Source organism: Astyanax mexicanus, chromosome 12 (genome assembly GCF_023375975.1).
Source record: "Astyanax mexicanus isolate ESR-SI-001 chromosome 12, AstMex3_surface, whole genome shotgun sequence".
Taxonomy (NCBI): Eukaryota; Metazoa; Chordata; class Actinopteri; order Characiformes; family Acestrorhamphidae; genus Astyanax; species Astyanax mexicanus.
Genome location: NC_064419.1, coordinates 1246689 through 1258847, shown reverse-complemented (window position 1 = coordinate 1258847; position 12159 = coordinate 1246689). Strand labels below are relative to the sequence as shown.

General features: G+C 36.6%; 1 protein-coding gene across 2 annotated transcripts in view; it reads right to left on the bottom strand.

The window, feature by feature from the left end:
- Nucleotides 1-552: 552 nt before the first annotated feature.
- ift81 (intraflagellar transport 81 homolog) overlaps nt 553-12159 on the bottom strand; it is a 30014-nt gene continuing 18407 nt past the window's right edge. Inside the window, exons 12-18 of one of the 2 annotated variants that reach the window (XM_022670580.2) lie at nt 10445-10573; nt 9343-9432; nt 9161-9247; nt 8123-8194; nt 7956-8041; nt 6854-6899; nt 553-5412 (exon numbers count right to left, since the gene is read on the bottom strand). In XM_022670580.2, coding sequence (XP_022526301.1) covers nt 5230-5412; nt 6854-6899; nt 7956-8041; nt 8123-8194; nt 9161-9247; nt 9343-9432; nt 10445-10573 — 693 coding nt within the window. In that variant the 3' untranslated portion in view covers nt 553-5229. The other variant, XM_049485828.1, reaches the window with a different exon arrangement.

The following is a 12159-nucleotide window of genomic DNA, read 5'->3' as shown; positions in this document are numbered from 1 at the left end:
TTTATTTAAAATGATGAGCTGCTTACAGTGAGAATTTACAGCTCTAACCAGACTTTAAGGGATTTACAGTTCTGGGATCTGAACATATCTGAACAGATACAGTGGTTGGTGATGTATCTGGGTTGCTATCAGTCAGAATAGCTGAAGAAACTGATACAGGCTTTAAAAAAGAGCAGAGAAGATAATGCTTATCTATAAACTGTCACAGAGACACACAGATACGCAGAAAAAGCACAACCCTAGTGGATAATTCTGCTCTGTTACTCATCAGTCAGATACAGTGAATGAATCTCAGACGCTGGGGCAGACAGGAGAAGAGGCGAGAGCGCCGTGGGGGGAGATATAAATGGCCGGGGGGTAACGGGTGTGACATGCCAGCGGATTACATGCAGCGAGAGCAAGACAAGTGTGTGAAAAGAACAGGCTGGTATGGAAAACACATGTAGCTCAGCGTAAAGTCACAACTGCAGCAGAAGAATATTTCCTAGAGCTGCAGCTAATACAATACACACTGATTAAACGTGACATCAATTAATCAATTAATCAATTAATCAGCCTTTATTTTTTTTACTTGGTAAAACATTGAGATTAACCTTCATGTTCAATGCATCCGAGCATTTACAACTTAAAGGGACTGAAAATAAATTAAAATAAAAATTAAAATCAAGTATTTAATCAGGTGAGCAAAAAAAGAGAAAAACAAGCAAACATGCAGCTCTTCTAAAAAACATAATAATAATAACGAGAGCACCTAAAAGTGATGAGTTTCTTTGATAATCAAGAGGAAGATGGATGATCACAAACCATCAAACCTAAAAAGCTGAACTGCTTGAATTTTTACACCAGGAGTAAAGCAGCATAAAGTTATCCAAAAGCAGTGTGTAAGACTGGTGGAGGAGAACATGATGCCAAGATGCATGACAAAAAAAACTGTGATTAAAAACCAACCAGGGTTATTCCAACAAATATTGATTTCTGAACTCTTAAAACTTTATAAATATCAACTTGTTTTGTTATCTTTGCATTATTTGAGGCCTAAAGGCTCTGCATCTTTTTTTAATTGTTATTTCAGCCATTTCTCATCACATTTTTGCAAATAAATGCTCTAAATGACAATATTTCTATTTGGAATTTGGGAGAAATGTTGTCTGTAGAATAAAACAATAATGCTGCCTATAAATAGCAAAAACAGAGAAACTGATTTAGAATTCAGATTATTTTCCAGAGCTGTGTGTATGTTTATATAGGTATTTTTAAGTTTTTGTACATTTTTTAGTTGCTACAATTGAGCGAGTCTAGTGGTACAGTATTGTATTGGTTGGTATTCATGCAGGTATTCTCTGTTTAAACAGATGCTGTTTGGATAGACAGACCACAGGAAAAGAAATTTACATTCACAGTGTCCACAGTGATCAGAGTTTGCTTGTCTATGTAAATTAAGCAGGCAGAGGGCGAACGCAGGTGAAAGACAAGACTGTTTCAAACATCTGACGTTCACTACAGAACTATAGCCGGTTTCACGCTGACACAGGAATTATTTTTATTACATAGAGAGGAACTTTATCTTAGGTTGAGCTAAATGTGGAGTAATGAATATTGTAATCTGCATTTTGCAAGATACAAATAAACAACCTAATTATATTAACATAATGTAAAATATATAGATAGTTGAGAATTTAAAGAGAAAGAAAAACAACATAAAGGAGCTTAGAAAGGCTTTAGATGCTCATGAGCCACTAAAACATTTAAAAAATGTTGTATTAGAAAACATTCAAATGTAAAGAATTAAAACTAGTTTAAATAACTTGTGTTAATAAGGCAGTGTTAACACATGAGCCCATTTCCAATCTAAATAATATTATTAAATCACTATTTAATGACCTACATTGAGATTTAAAGTCTTTAACAAAATCAAAAAGGGATTTAAATAGTATAAAATTAAATAAGGAACTGCTGTAAAAAATGGTTAATAATATGTTTGTTCAAAAGACCAGTTGGTAAGAACCTGGCAATATACATACACACACACACACATACACACTTATACACACATTGCAAAAGGACAGGCAAACCAAGCAGTTGCCTGGAGCCCCGAGCTGGCTTGACCTAGTAATGAAGGAAAACTGGTTATGAGAAAAAAATACAAGGATACTTATCAGAATTCCCCTCAAAGAGGCCCTCTCACTAGTTTCTGACAGTAGCATACAACCAGACTGGAACATGTTCAGCAGTATCAATGCTTCCAACAAATAACCATATACGTAATCTAATGCACATATGTTGCATCATGTTTTTGCTTGTATTTGCCCATTATATTGCTACTAACTATGTACACAAAACAAACAATGCAGTGTATACAAGCAAATCCAGTGAAAAATGCAAACGCAAAAACAACCCTTGAGTTAAAGCTTTTTTTTTTTATTTAATGGACTTTATTTAATGGTTGAGAGTTAAAGAGTTAGAGAAGTCACATTAATTGGTCTCAGTTTACTTCAGACATGAAAGAAGCTTAAGCGCTGACTCTGCAGCAGCTTCCCGTAAATTTATAAAGTAGCTCTCTGAGCTTTAGCATCAAACTGCCATCAAAACACAGAAACTCTACAGCCTTGAGCTTAAAGAACTGAGAAAAAGGGAGAGAGAGGAGCTCATTACTGTATTACTGTATTATTTTATTTTCACACAGAATTCAGATACACGGCACTCACTCAGAAGAGTCTCATTTTATTATTTTAATGAAGTAAACAGGACCATTCTCAAACTAACGAGTGTCCTAAAACAGACAGAGATACAGCGGCTTGCAAAAGTATTCATACCCCTTGAACTTTTTCACATTTTGTTATCTTACGACCACATACTTAAATCTGTTTTACAGAGATTTTAAGTGATAGACCAACATAAAGTAGCGCATCATTGTGAAGTGAAATGAAAACGATACATTGCTTAAAAAATTTCAATAAAATAAAAATCTGAAAACTGTGAAAGTGTGCAAAAGTATTCAGCCCCCTTTATTCTGAACCCCCTAACTTAAAAATCCAGCACGATCAATTTGAAACCTTTCAGAAGTCTTATCTTAATAAGTTAATAGAGTTAATCCAGCTCTGTGTGTGATTTAGTCTCAGTATAACTACACTAGTGAACAAACAGCATCATGAAGACCAAGACGGAACTCACCAGACCAGAAGTTTAAAGCAATAAAGACATAATATTACGAGGATAAAAACGTAAAATCCTCCGTAAAGAGACATGAAAACATGGGCCTCTTGGCTGCTGCTTCTCTGAGAAGTGCTTTCTTGCTTAGAGGATCATGTCAGTTTGGGAGTATCTCCATCCAACCTGTCTGAGCCTCAGCTGTTTTGTAAAGAAGAATGAGCTAAAATCTCTACAGTCTCTAGATGCTCAAAGCTGGTAAAAACAAACCCCTTGCAAGCAAAGACTTGCAGCTGTAACTGCAGTGAAAGGTGGCTCTATGAAGTATTAATAAAGGGGAGATGAATATTTTCACACATCACACTTTCAGATTTGTATTTGATTTGATTAATTTTCGTCCCACTTCACAATGATGTGTTATTTTGTGTTGGTCTGTCACTTAAAATCTCAATTAAATAAATTTAAACTTGTGACAAAATGTAAAAAAAAAAGTTTAAGGGGTATAAATACTTTTGCAAGGCACTGTAGATGTATGCATGTGTTTAACAGGTACGGTGGGGAGAAGCTCTGTTGATTACCTCTGCCCCTCGCTGACGGACACAAATGAATCTGCAGCCGAATTCCTAAATTGGGCAGCTCTTCTACCCAAGGTCATGACTGCTGCTTCCCAAAATAACCCGCTGCAGGCGCGTCCCCCGAGCAACACTTTGTTCACTGTTATCTCCGGACACACGGACTGAAGCTCTATTCTTAAAAGACGTGTCAAAACCGAGACCGAGGACTTGTTTAAAGATTTTCAACCTCTTATCAATAAAGCACTTCGAATAACACATGTTCCTCCACCGCTTATCTCTCGGAGAAAATCTCCCCCAACTCCACAAAACTCTGCCCAAAAAAGGACTTTGTGTCCTGTGAGAGACGCAGGACTGAAGTGGAGAGAGGCTACGAAGACCACTTAATGATGATGAGTTTCTCTGATTTTACCAAATTAAAAACCTCTGGAATATAATCAAGAGGAAGATGGATGATCACAAGCCATCAAACCACCAAACTGAACTGCTTGAATTTTTACACCAGGAGTAAAGCAGCATAAAGTTATCCAAAAGCAGTGTGTAAGACTGGTGGAGGAGAACATGATGCCAAGATGCATGAAAAAAAAACTGTGAAAAAAACAGGGTATATACCTATAGAAAGCAAAATCAGAGAAACTGGTCTTTTTTTTTTTTTGTCCAGAGCTGTATAACTAATAAACCGAATACTAAGCCAGCTACTGTCCATTTTATTGTGTGCATTTTGCTAATTGGATTATAAATTCAGATTTGTGTTATAAAAATATAGGATATAAAAATGGACAAATTTGAAAATCGAGAAAGAAATTGAACTTTTAATTTATCTTGACATTTTGTTTGAAAACGTCTGAAATGAAAAACTAGATAATTTAAAACATTTAATGAAAACTGATCAGTGTAACCATTACCAGTTACACTTTCCGACCATTTAATGATAGTCAAAAATAGAAAAACAGGTATGAAAATATTATTATTTATTTTTTTCCATTTGGTGTAGTAAAGAAGAAATATATATATATATATATATATTTTTTTTTTTTTTTTACACATTTTTCATTTCTCCCCCTCACAAAAACTGATCTTTACTTGATTTTAGGATTTTTGGATTTTCTCCGCCAGTCTGTTAAATACAGTCTGCTTTTGTTACAAGATGCAAGAAAGGAAAATTAGAGAATCAAGTAAAGCTTAATATTTTTCCATTGTAAGGGGAAACAATGCAATATAATATACAGAACATTGGGCAAATTAATAAAAACAACACACATGAAAAAAAGTGAAATAATGAAGTTTTTCACTTAATTTTCTATATATTTTTTTTTTTACATTGTCAGAAAATTGAACTGATAACCCCAAACCCATTTCTTTTTCACTATTTTCAAATTTAGCTGGATACAGTCACAAAATTAAACTGCTAATCGTTACTCTGACCCATTGTTAAGTGTTTAAGAGTGTATAACTGTGCGTACTAGTGTTATAAAGCTGTATAAACTGGTTTGGGTGCTCAGTGGTTATATCAGAGAACCAGACGGTCCTCTCCGCTGTCCTGGATCACCTGGCCGATGGAGGCCTGGCTCTGAGCTCGCAGGTAGCACTGCTTCTTACACTCCAGCAGCTGCTCCAGATCTTTCCACATGCGCACCTGCCTCATGTTGGGTCCGTGGCTCTCCTTCACCTGCTTCTGCTGCTCTCTGAGCTTCTGTCAGACCAGAGGAGAAACAGGAACAAAGTCAGGGAGTTTCTTAACAGCCAGAGAGACAGTTTTAAACAGAAGCTCGACACAAATCAATAATAACGGTGTTAAAAACTCGGTTCTACACCTTTTTTCCCCCCACGGTCAGGTGCTTTTTTAAAGCAGCTGAAGCTTTTTTTTAATGGTCTGTTGAAACATCTCCTTAATTATGCAGAGCCAATCACCCCACCCACAAATTAGGATTCCTCCTATCACTTGTGATGCTCCGCCCACACTAGAATAAGGATGAGGATAAGAAGCTGAAGCTTCCTAAAATAAAAAAAAAAATAATAAAAATTCATTATTTTAATATATAGAGCACTAAAATGCATTAAATTTGATTTAGTATAAATCTATATTAATTCTAAATCAGGGTTCTTGAACCATTTTAAAAGTCAAATTTAATGCTTTTTAGGACCTCAAAAAATATAATTTAAGACCCAAAAATATATATATAATTTCTTTTATTCTCTTCCCAGTAATGTTAGCTAACTTTTCGCTGACGTTAGTATGTTAGCCAGCTTGTTTAATCTAGCTAAAGTTATTATTTTGGCTCTCTGCTAATCTTAGTTCTCTCCACAGATTAGATGTTTACAACAGGCCACTTTGTAAACGCACCATCTAAAAATGTAATACCTAAAGCAAATTTACAGTAAGTTTACGACAATTTTAGACCTTAATTACCCAGATTTTAATTGAAGACATTTGAAGACTTTTTAAGGACCTGCGGGAGCCCTGTAATATCATCCAAACTATAATGAAAAACATATGGAAATATTCTGGAAACAAAACAATTGTAAAAAAACAAAACAAAACAGAATATCTTTTAGATTCTTGCTTAGATACAGACATCTTTTTGAGTTTTTAACATCTCTGCTGGATTTTCTCAGTCAGTTTTATGAGGTAGATGCTCCTGGAATTCAGGCTTTCAGTTAACAGCTGTGCTGAACTCATCAAGAGTTAATTGATTACTTGAATTTCTTGTCTCTATTCTTCACCCTCCTGGTGTTGTGGCATCACTAATGATAGGGGGGATATAAAGCTGAGTAACAGATGAATGGGCCTAGCTACTAAATTGAGAGAAAAAAATGGGAGAAACCTTTAAATAAATCTTCTTAAAAATAAATTTTCACTTTATTACTTTGTGCAGTGATGAAGCAGATTTACACAGTTCATCAACATCTGCTGTTGTCATATCAGAAGGACCACCTTCTGTGTGTGACCTGGTGTTAATGCAGTGTATCACTGTTGTGACTTGTTTCTCGTGCAGCGTGACCGTACAGAATGAAATACAGCACCAAGAGGCCCTATGAGCCCCTGCTGTCACCCCATCAACCAGCCCTGCCCTCAGGACTCGCAGGGGATAGCACCCACAGCAGCACTAACTAACAGCTAGTGCAGAACTTACCTTTCCCAAAGACTCCTGCTCTGCTATGTTCTTCATGTACTGCTCTCTGAAATGAGAACAACATTGTTAAAGAGCCACTAAACCCTAAACCTTTTTTATCATTAATAGCTGAAATGTGTTCCTTAAAATGAATAAAATTTAAGTTATTATAAACATTTCCTAACCTCTAAAAAAATGCTTTTATTGTGATAATTCTCTGCATAATAATGCATCTGTAGTGCTCTCTCAGGTTTAACTCTGCTATAGGTAAGGATGCCCCACCTCTAAACCCATACATCACCCAGTGCCCATTTTTTTTTAGCCTTTTTCAAATTTGAGCTGAGGGTGGAGTCAGCTAAAATCAAGACAAGCTATTGCCATCCTGAAAACATCCCAAAATAGCTTAGATCTCGATCTGTTAGCTATTTATATCATATTATACCCAGATCAGTGGGTCGATGTTAGCCTGGAGTAGAGCTTAGATCAGGCCCAAAATATCCAGCCCGAACCCGACCCAGAGCCTGAATTAAACCCAGCATTTTTTGAGTAAGTAGAGCATAAAAATGAGCTTTTTAAACATTTTGGGGCTGTTTAAATGAGCGAAGTCTGTTCAGAATGATAAAGTTAATTAACATTGCAACACTGAAGTAAAATATATTTATTAGGAATAGATCAAAACACTAAAGATTAAAGATTAAAACACTAACAATGCAAACAATAAACCACAGCCTAAACATCAGTAAATTAGGCTACAAGAATGATGTCTGAATGACTTTCCTCTAATCTAATCTAATTTAACATGGTTTTAAAAATATAAAACACACTATTTTTATATTGAGCTCATAGTCTTTGTGCAAAAACAAACAAAACAGTAATAAGGCTAGTCACTGCTCTTTATTTTAAAACACTTTTATTTTGATTTATTACTTTGCTATAATGTGATTAACACACATAGCTTTATATAATATAAAATAGCATTAAAAAACAAACGCCTACGTCACAGATTATTTTCTTGAGCCCGCAGTTTTAAGAAAGGCACAGCCAGGAGCCCTGCTTTCTTTATTTTACATTTTTACATCCAAATAATTTCCATCTTGGTGAGCTTTGATGGGCGTGGCTTTACCTGATGGACTTCTTCCGCGTCTGTGGATCAGAGGACACGTACACCTTCATCTCGTCTGCTGCCCGCTGCATTTGTATATCAATGATCTGTGAATGGGTGGATACAGGACGGTCAATGGAGCAGGACAGCAGTGCAGGACACAGCCAATCAGGTAGAGCAGCTCTCACCTCTTTCATGGAGTTGATGTAGTGATACCGATTCTCCTCCTGAGCCGTCTCCTCCCGCAGGACCCTCACCTCCTAAACCGGATCAGAACTTTCAGATCAGTTTTCTGGACAAGCTGTGATCTAGATATGTGGACCTCAGCCTCGGGTCTATATCTGATTAAAGCTTAAAACAGTATGTAATAAACAGACTAAATAGTACAGCAGAAGAGTAGAGCTTGTTGTAACTCTTCCAAATTTTCAACTCTGAATCTAATAATACATATATTTAACTACGCAAAACATGTACTGGTCAATCTCAGGCAGCTTTACTTAATTTTTAAGCATTAGATGTTTAAAAAAAACTCATGAGACATTTAAAAAGCATATCTAAAAGCAACTCCACTAATTCCTTTTATTTTTCTCTCAAGTAAGTCTTTATTTAAAAAAAATTGTTTTGTGTAACAGGAATGAAAGTGACAAATTAAAGAATTAGCAAAAACATAAAACAGCTAAAAATAGCTAAACTCACTGAGTGAAACCCAGGGACACAACTAAAACTTGAATTTTAACTTAAATATTACGGGTTTATCATTAAAGAATATATTATTAAAGGCTTTTAATAAGTTATAAACGTGAAAAGTTTAGAAAGTACGAGACACAAGACAAATTGTATTTTAAAGTTATTTTGTGCACATTTATACATGTAATTTTCTGGGGACAGAAATGGCACCCATTCGATGGCCCAGCAGCCATTTTTATTTTAGCCGGGACGATGTTAATCTGGATCTCTGCATTGTTTTTATTCTTCAAAAAATCAGGGGAAACTCAGTGAGAAAGTGTAAGATTGGCAGTCGGTTTATAATCTGTTAGTCTGGAGCCCTGCATTCTAATAATGCCTCTAAATGAATAGCACAGCAGCTTAGCAGTTCTAAATAGCTGCTTTATGTCACTTTAAGTTATTTTCCTACTCAACTGACAGTAACAAACAGAAAATGTAATATATAAGAGCAGGTCTGTTCAGAAACAGTGTTTGTGTGAGGTTACTGTAGGTCGCTGTACCTGCTCCAGCTTGGATCTGTTGCTCTCCAGGCCGGCAGCACAGGTATCATATTGAGCTTTTTTTTCCTCATACTCCTGAGCTAGTTCCTGTTTCAGTACACAGAGAGAAGACGTTTGTTGCTGAGCTGCTTTCATACTTTGTTTGATAGAAAGTCTCCTGGAGTTGTGTTGCAGTTCCTCACCTGGCACTGCTGTCTGAGAGGCCTCAGCTCCTTTATTAGTGGAGAAAGAGCTGTTTTCTTATCTGCTATAGCAGAATTTAGCTTCTTCACCTGAAAAACACAATCCAGGTTAACACCTTTCAGACAGCTTCCTCTTACAGCATCCACAGTTAATCATGTTGGATGTGGTTGGTGCTTCAGTTTCATTGTCCAACCCCTGTAAGTTTATATAACTCCCATATGTGTTCGTTGGTATTTGTATTTGTATACGTAAGCAGTGCCGTGTTCTCATATGCATCCTGAAGCTCCAGAGATGCAGAGCAGGCCGTGTTACTGCATTAGTGTAGTGCTCCTGTTTCTTGTTGCTGTAGCAACACAAAGTTAACAGAGTGTATCAGGAAAGCTGCATCCTCCCCAGCGTGCTGCTCACACACACTCACAACCTCATCCTGCAGCTCCACACACTCCACACACTGCGCACTGTATAGAGGACAAATAATAATAGTCAAGGCCTCCAAACTGCTCAATTCGTAAGAGTGTAACAGAAGGGGAGTCCAGTTCTCTTCTTATTGTGTTCTGTGCTGACCTCATCAAGAGTTAATAACTTGAATGTCTTGTCTCTTAATAAAGTGTTTGAGAGCATCAGTTAAAGTAAAGTAGTGAAGAGGTAGAGTTACAGGTATACAGTGAATAGTGAATATTTGAGTAATGTTCGAATCCAGGTTATGAGAAGCAACAACTACTCAACTAAATAAAGAAAAACATACTTTAAGAAATGAAGGTCAGTCAATCCGAAAAATTTCAGTGCAGTCGCAAAAATCATCAAAAATATTATAATCATGATGATGATGATGATGATGAAACTGGCTCTCATCAGGACCGTCCCGGGAAAGGATAAAGGAGCAAGAGTTTCCTCTGTTGTACAGAATAAGTTTATCAGAGATACCAGCCTCAAAAACAACCACAAATTAACAAACAGCTCCCCAGATAAGAGCATCAAAATACTTCTTTTACAGAGTATTTAGGTTTGTTTAACACTTTTAAGTTACTTCATGATTCCTTACGTGTTCCTTCATAGTACAGATGACATCAGTATTTACATTTCAACCAACTATTTGCTCACCATCTCGGACATGTCATCCAGTGTGCGTCCCTTCAGCTCGTCCAGCTCACTCTTGATGGCTGAAACTCTCTCCAGCTCCTCCTGAGTTTCACTAAATCCAGAGATTCCCTTCTGAGCCTCCAGAGATTGCTGAAAAAATACATATATGATCTATTAGTCAGATCAGATCAGATCTACTACAATAGAGAGAATTTTACTCATGTCTCACTGAATCATGATCAAAATCAAGATGCTATAAAGACGAGACGTGGGAAAAAATATTGATATTGCAATATATTGTATATATTGTTTTTATTAGCAATACATTATTGATACATTATCAGCTTTGCATTCTGATATTTTTTGGTTGAAACGTAGGCGCGCTAAACTCGCTAATACTCCCCCTCTTCCAATTTGTCTTAATAAAGTTACTGCTTCATTACTCCATTCATTATTCATTACTCCAACTCCCAGCATGCACCCACACCGGACCTTCCAGACTCTGCTGATCACATGACGCTATGATGTTCCCGCTCTCCGAGCTTCTGATTGCTCACACCTGGTCTGTGTTTGTATAAACACCCATCTGTTTCAGTTTGCTTATTTAGGAGTATTTTATCCTCTTCAGTAACACAGATGTAAAGTATTATCGTAGAAAACTGTCTTGTCATATACAAGTATTGAGTACATCATAATCGCAATTTTGTGATAACATCGCATGTATCCTGGTAAAAGTATCGTAATAATATTGTCTTGTAAGATATGAATTATCTGAACTAAAGATTTCTAGTTGGCAGAACTGGAGGTAGTTTTTTTTCAGAATAGGTCTGCAACAATTAATCAATATAATCGACAACGTTGATTATAAAAAATTGTCGACTAATCATCATTAGTAGCACTACACAAATTACTGGGGTCAAAAACACGACCTGTGTCTCCAAAAGTGCCCAATCACAACTGATTTCACATTTACTCACTAAATATCAGCACTTTCCATTTAACCATTTAATGGATAATGTTCTGCACATTTAAAAGGCATTTAAATCCCACGTTCAGATGTTTCCATCACTTTGAACCAATAGTAAAAGCTAGAAACAGAAATAATTGCTGACAAATCGATTCATCAATAAAATAATCGGCAGATTAGTCGACTACTAAAATAATACCCTACTTCAGAAAACTTTCTTTAAAACAATTCTTAAAACTCAAAAATCTAGTGCAATAATTTGCTTTGAAATGTTGAGTTTTCTCAATTTATTTTTTGTTTAGTCTTGGACTGAATCAAACCACCCAACTCCAGCAAGAAAACTCTCTGTACTGCTGTAAAATTAAATTTTAAAGTCATGCTCAGCCTTCAGCACCAGAATCTCCTGCTTTACCTACACAGCAGAAACACAGTCTGTGCTGATTCAGGATTAGATACCTCAGCATAATGACTTTTCATTCAGCAATGATGTGCATCAGTGTGAGTGACAGAACAGAGGAAGACATGAGTGTGACTAAACGTGTAATAGTGTCTGTGTGTGTGTGTGTGTGTGTGTGTGTGTGTGTGTTGGTGGGAAGTGCAGATTGATGGTTGATTGTGCCAACGGCCAGCTGAGATGGATGAGTGAGATGGATGGATGGATGGATGGATGGATGGATGGATAGATGAAGGGATGGATAAATGGAGGGCAGAGCAGAGCAAAAGAACAGCTGCCAGAGGAGGAGGAGGAGGAGAGGCCGAGCCCGGCACG